Source organism: Schistocerca americana, chromosome 2, assembly GCF_021461395.2.
Source record: "Schistocerca americana isolate TAMUIC-IGC-003095 chromosome 2, iqSchAmer2.1, whole genome shotgun sequence".
In the NCBI taxonomy this organism is placed as follows: domain Eukaryota; kingdom Metazoa; phylum Arthropoda; class Insecta; order Orthoptera; family Acrididae; genus Schistocerca; species Schistocerca americana.
Genome location: NC_060120.1, coordinates 26352658 through 26371386, shown reverse-complemented (window position 1 = coordinate 26371386; position 18729 = coordinate 26352658). Strand labels below are relative to the sequence as shown.

At 39.1% G+C, this 18729-nt stretch overlaps 1 protein-coding gene across 4 annotated transcripts in view; it reads left to right on the top strand.

Moving 5' to 3' along the window:
- The window catches only part of LOC124593729 (ankyrin repeat and fibronectin type-III domain-containing protein 1), a 720649-nt gene that overhangs the window by 677978 nt on the left and 23942 nt on the right, over window positions 1-18729 (top strand). For all 4 annotated transcript variants that reach the window (XM_047132056.1, XM_047132055.1, XM_047132054.1 and 1 more), the window contains 2 exons: window positions 472-727; window positions 4065-4632. In XM_047132056.1, coding sequence (XP_046988012.1) covers window positions 472-727; window positions 4065-4632 — 824 coding nt within the window. The remainder of the gene's footprint in view (window positions 1-471; window positions 728-4064; window positions 4633-18729) is intronic.

Below are 18729 nucleotides of genomic sequence, written 5' to 3'. Positions count from 1 at the left end.
TCAAGAAGACATCACGGGGAAAGTAACTGATGCATATCATCAGTTTAAGTTGAAAATAATTTACATTGTGATTGGATGCAAAACTAACTGTTTTTGCTGCTGCTATGAAGACCTTGGCTTTAAAGAGTAGCATTGTATCAGCTAGTAGATTCACAAAAGGAAAGTCATTCCTAAAATATGTAAGCCATGTGTTTTGAAAGATTGCAATTTTTATACTTGGTTTCACCGTAATATTTATTTAGTGTTTGAAGGGGCATTAAAACTACACCAAAAACCCAAGTGAGCAAAAGGCACTGAAATGAAAAGTTTAGGATACTAGCCTCAAAAAAATATTGACTTATTTGAAATTGTGTTGGTTTCCTCACAGAAAGAAAGAAAGAAATGATAGTTATTTTGTTCCTTGTAGATACAGTAATGTACCATGTCAGTCATAGCTGTTAATTTTAATGAAAATTGTTTCTTAATTTACAGATTGTATGACACTGAGGTTGTTGATCTGAGTTCAGAAGTATCTTTCCTAATAATAGTACCACCTGCAGAAACAGCATGTGCTGTACCAGGACAGAGGGATACCTTGCTGCAGCGAGGTGACTTGATATCTTTACCTGTTCAGGTCTTTGAAATGGTGCATCTTGGCACATATCAGAGAGAGGTCATCTCCCGCTACTCTCGGCTGTCTTGTATACTCGAGCTAGATACAGTATTAGCCCACCACACTCACCGTGAGGTATGTTACATTTTTAATGACAGTTATATTTTTGTTTCAAATGTAAGCCATACTGTAGTAAGAACTAACAAAAAACTACAGCTGAGTGAAAAACAAACACAGTAAAACCTTGTTTTTACATGCCCGCACATTCTTTTTGTCGGTCCCAATAGAAGTCTTATTCTCTCAGCTCAGAGCTTTCCCATCATTAACAATTCCATTCTACAACATTTCCAGTATATTAAGTTTTCTTTGACATTATCATGACCATTAACATTGATTGTTACACAAATTTCTGCAAAGCAGAAAAATCAGACTATATGCAGAATTATCGATCATGTAACATAGCATTTCTTGATTGTCAGCTTGTTTGGTTACAGCTGCCTGTGTTATAAGTTCACAGTGTTTGAAAGGATGGGAAAGCACATTGAGTCCCTGCCTTAATGATTATAATGATCAGATGATAGTGACTAATAGCAGCAACCTTCCTTGTGCTCATTGTGTTGTATTACAACAGCTTTAATTTAATTTTGTAGGCATTCATACAAACACTGCTTTTGAAGATGGCTGTCACTATAATGGGTTTTCATGATTTGTTGTTACTTCCACGTGATATATGCTAATCTGTACTAGTCTCACAGCCTATGATGGTATGACATGATTTCAGATGTAATAATTCCTCCTCAAGATGCTTCATTACATGATGACAATTTCCACCCTCTTTCTCACCCAGGATATCCTTGAGCTGAGTGATCTTCTCAGCAGCAAGCTGTGGTTTCATGCCTGGTATTCTCTGTTTACACAGATTGCCAGCTTTAGTGTTTCAAGTTTTATTTACCATAAGTTTTGTAATGATTTTCAATAATAAGTCTCACATCAGAACACGAATATCTTCTTAGTGTGATTTCATGGAAGACTTTTGTTTCCATTTCATTTACTCTACTGGACATGATCAGAACAAAGAGGGAAACCCACTTGTGTGTTTCAGCACTTGGCCACTGCCATTGTGATGGATGATTTGTATACTGTATAGAGACAAGCAGAGCTAATTGCTGTTAGAAAAACACAAAAACAATTAATTATTTTGGATTTTTTTTAAATAGACAAAATTTAAATTGTTTTAGTTTTATATTTTGAACAATATAAAGAGAATGACAGTAAGAGTAATTTATTCATTTTTGCTTGTGTTTTCTGTGCTTTCCTGTGCTTACTTTCCTGCACTTTATACTTTTTTGGGTCAGGACAATGAAAAGTGTAAAAAGAGGGTTTTACTGTAGATCTCAATCACTGAATGGCATAATCAGGATTCAAAGTCATATGTTACACATTTTTATGTTTGTATCATGATCATCTGCAGTTATTCTTTAAAATGGATGTAATTACTTCTTTATTCTTCTAATATTGATAGGGTTATCTTTATTTTGTTATTAGTGACAATACTTAAGATTTTGGACAGTGGCTGGTCTGTGCTGTTTTAGTTACCTGTTGAATTTTTGTGATGTGTGACATTTATTGCTTCAGTCTGTTTGAATATAGCAGCCTGGACTGTTTCCACCCATTTTTCTTTTGTGTCTGTTGTGGAACATAAACAATTTAAACAGTAAGGATAATAACTCACTGAATACTTGAGGTCCTGAGTTAAAGATAGGCACATAAACCTAGCTATGTGGTGAGTTTTAACTTTACTGCTGAAAGTATCTGAATTCTCATTTCTTCATTTGTAGTGAAATTATGTACCTGTTTATATGTTTGTTAATTGTAATGATGATGAACAGACAGCAAACACAGGCATTATCTACATGGCACACAACAACAGATTAACTGGTACAGTTCAGTATTATTTGATGTATTGACTAGTTTCACTCATCTGATCGCCAACACAAAGTGCTATTGATGCTGAATGATACTTTAAACCTTTAATGTGTTGCCATCAGGACAATAGTTGTCAGAATGTTTCTATTCAATGAGCAGAACTAGTCAATACATGAAGTAATAAGTGGCCTGTGGTGTTTTATCTGTAAATTAAAGAATAATTAACTAGTGCAAGTATATAGTTTACATAACCTCATCACTGAACACACTTTAAAAGACATGGGTTTAATTCCCTGTCTGGCCATCCAGATGTACATGTTCCATTATTTTTCTAAATCAATTAAGGCAGAGGACATGACCAGTTTTGTTCTCCATGAAGACATTGGTTTAACATCCTGCCAGTTATGAGGTTATAAGGGACAGAGCATAAACTTGTTAGGAAGAACAGAGAAAGATACCAGCCTTATTCTTTTCAAAGGAAATGTCCCAACTTTTACATTAGGTGATTTGGGGAAACGACAGGAAATCTGTGTCTGAAATACCAGATGGGGATCTGAATTACTGTCCTGCAGAATGCAAATGCAGTGTCTTACTACAGTACTGCCCCACTTGTTTCTTCCTCTTCCCTGTCCAATATAAGAATGTACTTTGCTCTAATGATGTCATTGTCAACATGACGTTAATCCTAATCTTCCTTCCTCATTCATCAATGAACATAAAAAATGAGAATGATGTGTTGAGCTGTTTAAACCAGAGGTCTCTTTGTGAGTAGCTAGAAACATATTAAGAGTTGGTGATACAAATCTGATGACTATACTGCTGATGCAACAGAGAAAGGGAAAATGTTAAAATATTTTTTCCTGATGATGTCACAGATGTAATACATGAATAGAAATATTCCTTTAAAATGTTACGAGCTTCTGTTGTTCAAGTCAGAGACTATCATCACAGGCTTTATTTCTCACAAATTATGCCATTATTCAAAGGATAATACAAGCATCACATTTTCAACTATCGTTTAACATAGCAGAATTAAGTAGCATAAAACTACCGGTCAGCTCAAAACAATTATGTAGTGATTATTTTCTGCATGCTGTTAAGTGGATAGTACTGACTCGCGCAGTGCTTTACAAGCTGTTATCAATGAGACATAGTTCTTTCTTATAAACTCATTGGTATTTGTTATCTGTTAATATTAACTCTGTATATTTGCAATACAGGGTTACACAATTCAGAAGTGAAGGGAGCTGTCTTTCATGTTGAGTGTAAGATCTTATATGTAGGTAGTTCAGTATTTTCTGTACACATTATGGCTGATATTAGCAGACTTAAGTTTTATAACTTTCTGAAAATTAATTTTGCCTTGTTTACTGATTGCAGTCTGTATATGGATATATGGTGCTTTTTGTAACCTAATAAAACTAAGAAAATTAATCTGAGTCTATTTATATCAGTTTCTACAGAATAATTGTTTCACAGCCTACAGCAGCATAGTATTTAAAATGGTTTAGACCCAGATTGTGACATTTTCCTTATGTTTTCATAGGCATTCTCATCATCAGAGGTAGCAGCAGCTAAAGACAGATTGGCACAACTGCAGGAGTACCAAGGACAGCTGAATCTTGCATGGAAGGGTGCTAGGTGGCTCATGGATGTACTGACTTTCGCTCGGGATCGTGGTGGCGGACCTCATGCTGCGACACCAGGAATCCCCATCAGATCATTACTTGCACGTCGCTCGTCAGGGAGTGCAGAAGACAGCTGTGGTGGAGGTGACAATGAGACAGGGTGTGGCAGTGGTGCCAGTATTGTTGGTGGTGCTGGTGGAGGCAGCCTGAAACGTAGTTTACTGCAGTTACCACCCCGTGATCCAAAGTTAGTAAAGTCAAGTGCTAGTCGTGGAAGCTGGCCTGGACCAGGGAATGCAGCTACAGGAACATCCTGCTTGTTAGCAGGAACAGAGCTTAGTAAAAGTGAACAGCATCTTAGTTCTGGACAGCAGCAGCATTCTCATTGCAGTGTTGTGACTGTAGCAGCTGGTAGTGACATCAGCAACTGCTCTAGTTCCAGTGCAACCAACACATTAGCTAGTGGTGCTAGCTTCACCCTTCCAAGTAAGCATACTTTAATTAAGTGCATCTGTGATATGAAGTGTTCCTTTTACTATATATATCACTCAATTAATGATAATAAAGGAAATTCAAATCACAAAATCTCAGTATAAACACAAAGTTAACAAAACTAAAATGCAGTACAGAAGCAGCTGTTTGTGCTCCTAAATCATTAAGTATTAGCACAATGTTAGTATGCACACACCACACTTAGGTAGATAAATTGTAAGATTTTTAGTATAAAAAATCCATTTTTTCAGTATATAAAGGAGAGACAGAACAAAGAAAAAATTAGAATAGACAGAGTGGGGGAAGGGGTAGGAAAGAAGAAGGAAGATAAATCACTCAGATTCTTACATACGGAGTGAGGGAGGAGTTGGAAATTGCTATGCCACCTTATAATGTGTAATGGACAGTACTCTTTAGTACCACTGTCATTTCCTCACTTCCCTAATTGTCCAAAAGACTATGTAAGAACTTGAATTTCCCTGGTTTTCTTGTCACAGTAGTTTCATGAGGTATGCTGCCTAACTTTTCTCTAAATGTAATAATGTGTGGAAAGTTCTGGTATTTGGGAATAAAGGAGACAACTCACCAAAAGGCAGAAGCACTGCATCGTTGGTAGAGAGACAAACATAACTTATGGAGTTCGGCTAGCTTTCAGAAAGCAGTTCCTTTTTCTAGCTATAGGAAAAAAAGCACACATACACACACACACACACACACACACACACACACTCACTCTCATTCACTCACTCACATGCACATGCCAATCTCCTTATATTGTGGTGAGTCGAATGCTAGCTCTTACTGGCTCACGGAGAGTGTACTGGGGTGAGGTGGTGGTGTGGGGTGGGGTGAGGGATGGAGAGAAGCAAGAGGCAGGGAGGGTGTTGGAGAAAGTGCCTAGTGGCTTGTGGGAGATTAGGGATCCGTTTGTGGGCTAGCTAGGGGTGCAGGTAGAGAGGACAGGTGGTAAAAGGCTGGGCATGTGATTTCATAGATTTGGGCATAAAATAACAGCACGCAAATAGCTGATGTGGGGACACAAATTGGGCTGGGGTACTGGGGCAGGGGATGGTACACACACACACACACACACACACACACACACACACACACACACAATTTTGAGGGGGGGGGGAGTGGGGAGGCGAGTTACCTTACGTTTAGGTCGGTAAGATTACAGGAGTGAAGGATGTGCTGCAAGGCTAGCTACCATCTGCACAGCTCAGAAAAGCTGCTGGTGATGCAGAGGATCCAGATCATATGGGTTGTGAAGCATCCATTGTGTTGTGCTCTGCTGTATGTTGTGCCACTAGTTGACAGCTGGTTGGTTGTCATTCCAATGTAAAATGCTGTGCAGTGGTTGCAGCAGGGCTTCCATATAACATGGCAGCTTTTACAGGTGGCCCAGTCTCTGATGGGGTAGGATAAGCCTGTGATGGGACTGGGGTAGGTGTTGCTGAGTGGGTGGGAGGTCTTCCACAGGGTTATGATCCCTGTGGCAGGGGATTGGGGGTGGGAATGGCATAGGGATGGACTAGGATATTGCGGAGAATAGGTAGGTAGCAGAACACCACATTGGAAAGGGTTGGAAGTAATCTTTGGTAGGATATTCCGCATTTCACGGCATGATAATAGATAATCAAAGCCCCAATGAAGGATGTGGTTCAGTCATTCCATTCAGGGATGAGGGATGCTTCTTTGTGCTTGGTTCTTGGGATGAATGTAAGGATCAGGTGTATGTGAGGACATGACACAGGATCTGTTTGTGAAGTAGGTCTGGAAAGTACTGCCTGTCTGTGAAAGCCTTTTTGAGGCCTTCAGCATACTGGGCAAGGGAGTTCTCATTGCTGCAGATGCATCTATCACAGGTGGCCAGGCTGTATGGGAAAGATTTTTTGGTGTGAAAGGGATGGTGCTGTCAGAGTGTAGATACTATTGGTGATTGGCGAGTTTGATGTGGAACAAGGTGCGAATGGAGCCATCTGAAAGGAGGAGATTGACATTTAGGAAGGTGGCATGATGGGTGGAGGAGGACCATGTCAAGTGGATGAGAGCGAAGGTGTTGAGATTGTGGGGGGAAAAGGATAAGGTGTTCTGGCCTTCAGTCCAGATTATAAAGATGTCATCAATAAACCTGGACCATACCAAGGGTTTCGGGTTTTGGGATGCTAGGAATGTTTCCTTTAGGTGGCTTGTGAAGAGGTTGGCAAGGGAGGGTGCCATTAGGGTGCCCATGGCTGTGCCATGAATTTGTTTGTATACCTTCCCTAAAAAGGTGAAGTAGTTATGGGTTTGGATGTACAAGGAACAAGGTGTACAAGGAATGAAATGGTGGGTTTGGAATCTGCGAGACATTGGGAGAGGTAATGTCCACTCATGGTAAGGCCATGGGCTTGAGGGTACTGGTGTACAGGGAGGTCGATTAGGGAACTGGGAGGTAAGGGTGTGGTGATAGTGGAGAGCCGGTGGAGGAAGTGGTTAGTATCTTTAATGTGGGAGGACAGTTGGTTGGATATGTTGATGAACAAGGCTCGATATTCTTTTGGTGGGGGCACTGTAACCAGCCACAATGGGGTGCCCAGGATTGTTAGGCTTGTGGTTTCTGGGGAGCATGTAGAAGGTGGGTGTGTGGGATGTTGTTGGGATGAGTAGGGCGATGGATTCAGGGGAGAAGTTCTGGGAAGGACCTAAGGATTTTGGACTTCTGAGATGGAGTCACTCTGGCAGAGCTGGTAGGTGGAACTGTCAGACAATGGGCAGGGGCTCTCTGCCAGGTACTAACTCCAGTTCATCACACAGTGGTGGAATCTTTGTCTGCTCGGAAGATGATAAGGTCAGTATGTATTCACCCAGAATTCCAGTGGCAAGCCTCTCCATGGTACACACTATCTCTCTTGTAGTGTTTGCCACTCAAGGCAGTTCTTCCTGAACAAACCCATGGTGAAATGCGGCATTCTTATTTGTATCTTTTATATTAAGTAAGACCTAGTATGGGTTATAGACTGACAAAAAAGTAATAAGAATTGGTTGAATGAGGGTTTCATAAGCTATCTCTTTCATGACTGGATTATAATCTTTATAAGTCTTCCAATGAATTTTACCATGGCATCTACTTTTCAGGCAACTAGTTTGTGTGATTATTCCAGTTTATCACCCCCCCCTCCCCCCCCCCCCCCCCACACACAAACACATTATACTGTGCCTCAATATATGAGCAATGTATTATACTCATTTATGTTGAGGATCAACTGCCAGTGTCTGAGCAAGAGCTAATCCTCTGTAGATCTTTGTACATTTTGATTCAATTTTCTGGCATGGTTACTTTTCTATATATCAGATTAATATCTATAAAAATCCTGAGATCTTTGGCATTATCCACCCTATTGTGAACATTAACAGTCCTGTATCACTCCTTGATCAGCTGAGGACCATGGCTTAAATGTGGTTGCCATTACCTACTACTAACTGGATAGATGAACAGAGCTGTTTATTGAACTCTTACTGATCACTACAGTTGAGAATTTTGTTAAACAATAAAATTAAAGTATTGAAGCATAAAAAGTGTTCCATAATTCTACAACAGATGTCTCTCTGACAGTCTTCTTCAAACTGGAAATGCCCTGCACATTTTTTTCTGTGGTGGGGTGGAGAGCTAATGGACAGATAAAAATCTGAGAAGATAAGAGGAAAAATGATTACATGAATAAAGGAAGAAAAGAACAGACATGAGAGCAAAGAATCATACAGCTGGAGTGATGACAAGGGCTGAGCACTTTTTTTTCCCTACAGAATTGAATCTAAGTTTGGAAAACATAATATTGAGAGAAGAGAAACTAATAACACAAATGCTATAAATAAGCGTGGCTGTCACGGCATTATGCTCCAGGGAATTTTCAGCAACATAATATAGGGTGGCACTAGTGTGCACAGTGTACCTAAAAATCTGACACTCTTACTAAAATCTTTGTGATAATCATGTCAATTTAAAAGAGTGAGCACAATATGATAAGAAATGGACATGTAAAAGTAACAAATAAATGAGGCTATAATAGACAGCACTGGGATTGGTTTGTGCAAGGGGACAATAATAGCAGGTTAAATCATGAAACAGAAAAAGTTTTATTTATTTAGTGAGAATACTGTAAGTTGCAAGCAGACTGGATAACGATGATACTCTAATAGGTAGTATATCGAAATTGTGTCATTAAGTTGATCTGTCCTGGTTGTCAGGCCGTATGGAAGGCAACAATCAGGTTGGTATCCAAGTGCTCTCCAGAGAATCTACAGACATTTCTTTGCTGGTCAGGCGGAGGTTCGAGTCCTCCCTCGGGCATGGGTGTGTGTGTTTGTCCTCAGGATAATTTAGGTTAAGTAGTGTGTAAGCTTAGGGACTGATGACCTTAGCAGTTAAGTCCCATAAGATTTCACACACATTTGAACATTTTTTTTGCTGGTCATCAGGGCTCAGTTACAAGCAGGATTTATTGCTGAAGGCAGTTCTACTCCAGTCAATGTGATTTCAGGCCAAAGACGTGTCTGGAGATGCCTCAGACAGTGGTGGGATAGAAACCTGACTGTCACTCACCATATGACCCACAAAGCAGGTGTGATGCTCTGGGATGCCATTTCTTTGCATAGCGCAATGCCTTTTGTTGCCATACAGAGTACACTTACAACACAGTGATTTGTCAACAAAGTTCTATGCCCCGTTTTGTTGTCCTTCATGGCAAGTTGGCCTGGGATTACGTTTCAGTAAGATAATGCCTGCCTGCACATGGTGAAAGTTTCTACTGCTTGGCTTCCAGCTTGTCAAATCCTACCTTGGCCACCAGATCTCTCCCCAACTGAGAACGTTTGCACCATTATGGACAGAGCCCTCCAACCATCTTGAGATTTTGACGATCTAACGCACCAATTGGACGTAATCTGGCATGATATCCCATGGGAAGACATCCAACAACTCTATCAATCAATGCTAAGCTGAATAACAACTTGTATAAGGGCCAGAGGTGGACCAACACGTAATTGACTTGCTTGATGTGTGAAACTCTTTCTCTTGAATAAATTGCCCATTTTTTCTGAAATTGTTATCACTTATTTGTCTGTATGTGTAGATCACATCTAATGATTTCCATCCCATTTGGATAATTCCTTCATGGTGCTTTTTCTCCCCCTTAGAGTGCACGTAGTATCAGCAGACTAGCAGGTGGGTTGAAATTAGGTATCTATTCTTAAAATTAAATTTTTATCAGAAATTCTTTTACATGATAAAAGCAGTGTTTTATTAGAAATGCTTTTAGTTTAATTTAAAAGGGGGTATGTAGCAATTTTTATTTCCTTTGGAATTTTATCGTGTAATATGACACAAATATTAATTATATTTCTTTAATAGGATGTTGTTTCGGAATATGCTCGGTGTGTGTTTGAGGTACTGAGAACCATAAAGGCCCAAAAACGCAAACACACTGGTTTGAGAAAAATAGTTGTTTGGGAAAACCTAACTGTTAGACAAATGATTAGTCTCATAAATCTGATTTGTTTTATAGCCATGCATGACCACTGTCTCTGGCTGCTGGTGCCAGACTGTGAGCATCTGCACATGATGGGAGAAGCCATCTGGGTGGTGAGGGTAAGTAGGAGGCTGGGGTGGGGAGCAGGATGGAGAACAGGGTACGGGGTGGGGGAGTGTGAAGTGCTGTTTGTGGTAGCTTACAGAGATGAGGTGGAGAAAGAGTAGGGCAGCTAGGTGCAGTCTTAACTCACGACTATACCTAGCTGCCCTACCCTCTCTTCACCTTGTCCCTATATGCTCCCACAAACAGCACTTCACCATCCCCCACCCCATACCCTGCTCTCCCTCCCCCTCCCCATCACAGCTTCCACCTTACCTCCATCACCCAGATGGCTTCTCCCGTCATGTGCAGATGATCACAGTCTGGCCCCAACAGCCAGAGACAGTGGTCATGCATACGTGAGCTGTGGTTGTGTGAATCTGTGTGTGCATGTTGTCTATTTCAGAAGGAGGCCTCCTGACCAAAATCTTGCATGTTTAGTACTCTTTTTATAATGCCTGTCTGCAACTCAGCATTTCCACCATATGGTGATTAGCCGTCTATCCTTTTCATAATATTGTCATTATTCAATCCTGGATTTTCCATTCACTTATATGTAGGATTCTATTGATTAGTAATATAAATTCACAAAATTTCTGTATACGGGCTAATGACATAGGTCTAGTGATGGGAATCAGAATGTAAATAACAAATACTAAATGCACCATACACTCAGTTATGACCTATTCCAGCACTTCATGGTCCTCATTATCTTCGTTTTCATTAAATACATTCTGTGGCTTGAGGTAAAGGTAAAAATACCAAGTAACCTCTGATTATGAAATACTGCTACTATGTACGTGATGTAGACACTAAATTACATTGTCAGCCCCAGATAACAACTGGGCAATGCAAAGCAACAAAATTATGCTCTGCTGTGCTTTAGGCCCCTATGAAACCGAATATACAAGAAATCTGTGAAACGCTTTTTCATGAATATTCATATATGCAGTGTGGGTCTACAGATATATAGATAAAGCTTTTTTACCATAAAATCAGGAGCATGCACACATGCTACAATCTCATAATTAATGACAATGTGCCTTAGACCCTTATGGTTCTCAGCATCTCATCTGATTTCCCTCTGGCACAGTAGTTGTGTATACTTTCTTTTTGTAGCAGTTTGCCTGTTTTCAAGAGTTAGTCCCTAGTGAATAAGATTCATAGATGAATAAGCATTCAGAACACCAAGCTCAGTAAAGTGAAATTTATAGGACTGCATCTTTTTAAGGCCACATATTTTCCTTAGAGCTGTTTCTTTGCATTTTAAAAATATTAATGCTATGAGTAGTGTGTTCTCAGAAAATGATCTCATATCAGAGCAGTGAATGGAACTGTGCATAGCATGACTGCAGTGCTGTTCCTTTGCTTGTTGTAGACTTTAATGTTCTTAGACCATAGCACACTGATGAGAGTTTCTACACATATTATTTTATATCATGTTCCATTTTGACCTAGAGACCCCCCAAAATTTTGTTGCACTTACATTTTTGAGGGTATCACTTTTTGATCTTACTTGACTAGACATTTAGCTTGATGGTATAAGTAAATGAAAGTTGGCACACACAGTTTTTAAGTATTTATAGTGAGTTAAATTTTGCCAAACCACTCTGAAAGCATTTTCACAGAAACTTCTGGTGTTGTCTTTTGGTTTCTGAGCTGGATTCAGTAAACTATATGCAAATAGGGTAATCTTTTGGAGTCTCTTATATTCAACCTCCATCGTCCATGTAAATTCAGAAAAGTTGCAGTTCTAAGAATGAGCTCTAAGGTACACAATATTTTGTTGGTAGTTCGCTGGAAAGGAAAGGGTTGTTTCTTTCTTTATTCACAGTTCTGGACTCACATTGAAGTGATACTCTCTGCCCGAGGCTTTTTAGATACGAACACAGCCAACTATGTGCTACACCTCTTACTCCTTGTCTTTAAAATTTTTGAAGCAGAATTTTACAGTCCAAGACATTGAAGGCCTTAGAAAGTTCGAGGAAAATAGTTGCAACTAATTTATGTTGATTGAGTGATTTAAAGCAAACTCTAACAATTCAAAAATTGTTGTTTGTATAGATTTAGACTTTCTAAAGCCATGTCGATGGATGGTAGGAGGTGAATATTTATTCATGAAAGTTATAAGTGTCATAAAGTTTTTCTAGAACTTTTGAGAAGGAACTTAACTTGACACAGATCACTAGTTTGTTGTTTTATTTTTTTTAGCAATAGTGAAACTTTTACTGTTTTCTTTTGCTGCATGGTAAACATGTGCTTAAATTGTAAAGTCAGACATTTCATCAAGGCCACTTGACATGTTATTGCTTAATAGTTTAATTTTGCATAGAATATCATCTGGATTTGTTCCACAATCATACATAGAGGCAGCCAAGATCAATGGCTTGCTGGCAAATACAGGACCAGTCCTTTGAATGTACTTGGGTGAAATTTTCAGCTAGTGATGTGAAGTATTCATTGAACTTTTCACATCTTTACAACTCCCCACCTGGATCTAATTTATTTGGTGAGTTTCTTATCAGACTGTCATTCCATTTAATTTTTGCATCTGGCTACTCTGCCATAGATTCTTCTGCTGACTTTAGAATAATTTGAAAATTCTTGGGTAACTTTGTACTTTTTACAACAAAACTGCAGAAATCTGTTTCTGTTGATGGGCATTTTTATTCCTTTAGTAATCCACTGCTTATTGTTATTAGATTTTAATGTGTTTATTTCAAGAGGAAATGCTATATTAAGACAGTAAATAAAGGTGTTCTGAAAAGTCATGTATATGCAATCAACTTTGTTCTTTTCCCTAGTCAGTAAGCAATTGAAAATTATGTTATCTTCTGAAAAAGTTTTTCCAACTAATTTTATGCATGTGCTATTACCTCTTGGCATCTCTATACACAGCAGAGCGCTTCATGATCACTATGACACATGTTCAGTATTTAGATTGTGAATTTGTAGTTTGTGTCTGAAACAAATATTTGGTCAATGATGGAATTTGTATGTTATGATGGGCAGTGTATTGTGGGGAACATATTGAATGTGTTGATAAAATTTATCAAAGCATTTCTAGCACTGCTTTCTTCGGAAAAATCGACACTGAAGTCACACAAAAAGCACTAGCTTCATATTTAGAACCTTTAGTTTGGTCATGAGGACTGACAATTTACACTTAGGTGGTCTGTGCATGTTAGTAATTATGAAATGAAGTTCTGATAGTTTAGTAGTAGCAAGTGTGAAATTTTTTCAGTTGGGTCAATATAGTGTTTATAGATATTGTAGAAATTTATTTGATCTTTCACAAAGATAGCAAAATCCCAATGTTATGTTTGGAGAAATCTTGGCCAAAATGACTTGCTTATGTACATTCTGTGAATGAGCTTAATTTTACTGTCATTTTGTAGTCAGTATTCAGTAATGCATGGAGTAGTGTTACCACATGGTAATTTTATTTCGTGTCTTTGTTGTGTGTAGCTCCTGCTTAGACACTTTAAATGCTGTGGTTTATTTTCCTCTGCCCTTTTCACTTTAAACCATTTTGTTATTTGTGTCAGTCTGATGACTTTATTGTTCTATTCTGTCTTTCGAATGAAACCACTTGGTAATTTGAGTCTTGCTGATGACTTTACTGTTTGCAACCCTAAACATCTCTAAGCCCACTGCTTCCAGTGTTATAGTGAAGTGGAAACATGAAGGGACATGTACAGCACAAAAGCGTACAGGCCGACCTCATCTGTTGGCTGACAGAGATCGCCAACAGTTGAAGGGGGTTGTAATATGTAATAAGCAGACATCTATCCAGAGCATTACACAGGAATTCCAGACTGCATCAGGATCCAATGCAAGTACTATGACAGTTAACCGGGAGGTGAGAAAACTTGGATTTCAAGGTCGAGCAGCTGCTCATAAGCCACACATCTTGCCAGTAAATGCCAAACGAAACCTCGCTTGGTGTAAGGAGCGTAAACATTGGACAATTGAACAGTGGAAAAACGTTGTGTGGGGTGACGAATCACGCTGCACAATGTGGCAATCCAATGCCAGGGTGTGGGTATGGCAAATGCCCGGTGAATGTCATCTGCTAGCGCGTGTAGTGCCAACAGTAAAATTCGGTGGCGGTGGTGTGATCATATTTTTCATGGAGGGGGCTTGCACCCCTTGTTGTTTTGCATGACACTACCATAGCACAGACCTACATTGATGTTTTAAACAACTTCTTGCTTCCCACTGTTGAAGAGCAATTCAAGGATGGCGACTGCATCTTTCAACACGATCGAGCACCTTTTCATATTGCATGACCTGTGGCAGAGTGGTTACACGACAATAACATCCCTGTAATGGACTGGCCTGCGCAGAGTCCTGACTTAAATCCTATACAACACCTTTGGGATGTTTTGAAACACTGACTGACATTGATACTTCTCCTCAGTGCAGCACTCCATGAAGAATGGGCTGCCATTCCCCAATAAATCTTCCAGCACCTGATTGAACATATGCCTGGGAGAGTGGAAGCTGTCATCAAGGGTGGGGCAACACCATATTGAATTCCAGCTTTACCAATGGTGGGCGCCATGAACTTGTAAGCCATTTTCAGCCAGGTGTCCAGATATTTTTAACCACATAGTGTACTTATGTCTGTAATATTGACATTACTGAAGTGATACATATATTTGCAACACTAATTTTGTGGTTCACACATGGCAAGGGTGGTAAATTAGGATGATACAGGGTAGGTACAGTGACTACACGTGGATTACTTTATTTAAACATTTCCTAATTTCTGTGGTAGCCTTGTATGTCTCATTTCCTCTGACATCATTCCATCCTCTCAGCAACATAACAAAATTGTCCTTCCAACTAGCTACAACGGTTAATTTTGCTAGGTTTTTTGTTTCACATAATAGGGCCTGTGGCTTTATGAAATCATGTGCCTTGAAATTACATTGTCCTATCAACTCTGCAGAGATTTAATGACCATGACTGTCACCTTTACATACAGATTCTTTTGCTACTCACATTTATCTGACTCATAGGATTTAAAGTTCTTCTTCTCCTATGGCTAATATTGTCTTTGTGTTGCACATGTTTCAAATATATGTCTGTTGCACTGAAGGTGTGTGTATTTATTTTTGGAATTTTGAACACATTTGTTGGCAAAGTATTGTCCATGTTTGATCTAGTTTCAATGAGCAGTGGGTTACTTACTTTCTGGGATTCATTTTCCACAAACCAGACTGCATTTTTCACTTAAAAAGTTTTTATGCGTTAAAGTTACACTGCTTTCTGATTTTTACTTTTTGAGTGCAGTTTCCTTTCACCACTATTTTCCACTTTCCTGAGGAGGCTGAGTCTCCTTGCTACACCAGCATCTTACATTTCCTAGGCATAATTTTATTTATATCCACTTTTAGCATAATGTTTAATAATTCTAAACTGGATGCACATTCATATCTCATCCTTACAATGTACGCACTTTCTTTTTACCACTGAAATTTGGACTTTTCCGTGGAGCTATATGCCATCATGGAGTATACGAGGTGTGGCTAGAAAAAAACCGGACTAGTACTGGTGAAACAATAAAACGAATGCAATAAGGCTGAAAGTCGCGTCGCCTGTCACGTGACTCTCGCTCCGCCTACTGCTTGAGTTTCATCTGCCTCCTGCACTCAGTCTGCCCGTGGCATCTGTTTTAAGTAGTTGACGTTTTGTCTGTGCGTCGGAAAATGTTGAGTGTACAGAAAGAACAGCGTGTTAACATCAAATTTTGTTTCAAACTAGGAAAATCTGCAAGTGAAACGTTTGTAATGTTACAACAAGTGTACGGCGATGATTGTTTATCGCGAACACAAGTGTTTGAGTGGTTTAAACGATTTAAAGATGGCCGCGAAGACACCAGTGATGACACTCGCACTGGCAGACCATTGTCAGCAAAAACTGATGCAAACATTGAAAAAATCGGTAAACTTGTTCGACAAGATCGCCGTTTAACAATCAGAGCAGTGTCTGAGTTAACAGAAGTTGACAAGGAAAGTGTTAGGCAGATTCTTCATGAAAGTTTCAACATGAACAAAGTGTGTTCAAAAATGGTTCCAAAGTGTCTCACAATTGAACAGAAGGAACGCCGAAGAATGATTTGTTCTGACATCCTGGAAAACATTGAAAGTGATCCCACCTTCTTACAAAATGTTATTACTTGCGATGAATCGTGGTTTTTTACTTACGTTCCCGAAACTAAACGCCAATCGATGCATTGGAAAACTCCTGGTTTTCCACGACAAAAAAAAGCACGAATGTCAAAATCGAAATTCAAGGCAATGATGATTGTTTTTTTTTGACATCAAAGGGATTGTGCACATTGATTGGGTACTAAAGGGACAAACAGTGAATCAGCATTACTACATTAGCGTCCTGGCTACCCTACGTGAGCGAGTACGAAGAAAACGGAACGATTTGTGGAGAAAAAAGCCATGGATCCTTCACCAAGACAATGCCCCAGCTCACAGTGCGTTGTCAGTGAAGACTTTTTGGCAAAACACAACATTTTCATCTTAGATCATCCACCCTACTCACCTGATTTGGCCCCCTGTGACTTTTTTCTTTTCCCTAAAGTCAAGTCAGCTTTGAAAGGAACTAGATTTGAGATAGTTGAAGCAGTAAAAGAAAAAGCGATGGAAGTAATGTATGGACTTACCGAAAATGATCTGCAGCATTGCTATGAACAGTGGAAAATTCGTATGGAGCGGTGTAGAGACCGAGGAGGAGAGTACATTGAAGGAGATAACATGAAATTGTAAATAAATGTTTTTTCCAGCATCAGTCCGGTTTTTTTCTAGCCGCACCTCGTATTTTGGTTAAACGATGCTCCAAATCAGTCAAACATTTAATAGTATTGCGTGTAAGCAGCAACATTTCTCACTAATATTCCCATTAAGAAGTTTGTACAATAAAAGATCAGTTGTTGGAAGTCTGTGACATGATTTTGATGACACACTTGTTAGTTTAGGCCCACTATCACTGCATAAAATGAAAGTATGAACAAGAAACTGACATTTACAAACAGTTGTAAATTCTGGGTCCGCAGTAACTGTGGAAGTCTGGAGGTAGGTTACTCCATGTTTGAGTGCACTGAACAGTGAAAAACAGTGTGTTCTGTCATAACATCACAATAGTGAAAAACAGTGTGTCCTGTGAAATGAAATGTCGTGTGGCTAGGGCCTCCCGTCGGGTAGACCGTTCGTCTGGTGCAAGTCTTTTGATTTGACGCCACTTCGGCGACTTGCGCGTCGATGGGGATGAAATGATGATGATTAGGACAACACAACACCCAGTCCCTGAGCGGAGAAAATCTCCGACCCAGCCGGGAATCGAACCCGGGCCCTTTGGATTGACAGTCTGTCGCACTGACCACTCAGCTACCGGGGACGGACAGTGTGTCCTGTCATAACATGACAATAATATCACTTAACTGAGTGCCAACACAGGTGCAGTAAATCATACATAAAACCAAAGCTATCATAAAATGAGCTTGAAATGCATAACACAGTGACATAATATCAATTATGACTTACTACAAATGTTCAATTGTTTTTCATACTCTAATCTGTAATGCAGAGAGGTTTTTATGAGGCAATTTAGATTGTTTGGCAATGGAGGCATCTCTCTCATCCTTAACTGCAAAAGTATTTATGGATACCTTTGATTAGAGAGCTCTTTTTGGAGCTCCATAAACTGTCAAAATATGTTAACTATCTATATGAGTCTTCCTTTCACATATGAGGAATAAGAGCTGGATTAGAAGGATACTGAGAATGGTCCAAAATTACTGAACATGAATTTTTTGTATAAATAATTTAGCAAACTAGGGCTTAAATTCTCTAGAAAACAAAAACCACTTTAAGCACGTATCTACTTGAGGACCACATGAAGCAAACAGGTTGTGCAAATGGTCTTGAGGCACTGATAAAACTGCTACTGAACACAGACAATCCATTTCCAGTAGTAAAAATGCATCACATCAGTTATTCTGAAAACCTTTTGAAAGAAATGAAGCTCTTAAAAGTGGCACTACTGTGCAGCAGAATGAAAAATTGAAGTTTCTGAATAGAATGAAACTGTGTGCCAGACTGTATTTGTATTTATTTATTTATCCTGTGGATCACATATTGTACAAAGTACACATGATATAGGACAAGTCATTTTTCTTAACAAATATGTAGTTTGGAGAAAAAAAATAGGCAATGGACTGCCATTTAAAAAAATGTACACAAAATTGTTCATTGATGAATATAGTAACTTCACATACAGAGAATACAAACAATTTACATGGGGAACTAAGAAACATGTAGGCAATGTAGTGCTACTTTAAATTTACACAAATAATCACTGAGATTACAGAATAGTGAAAATGTCAACTGGAAACACAACAGAAGGACAATGTAATTTAAAAACTACATTAAACATGAAATTAACATTGAGATTTCACAGA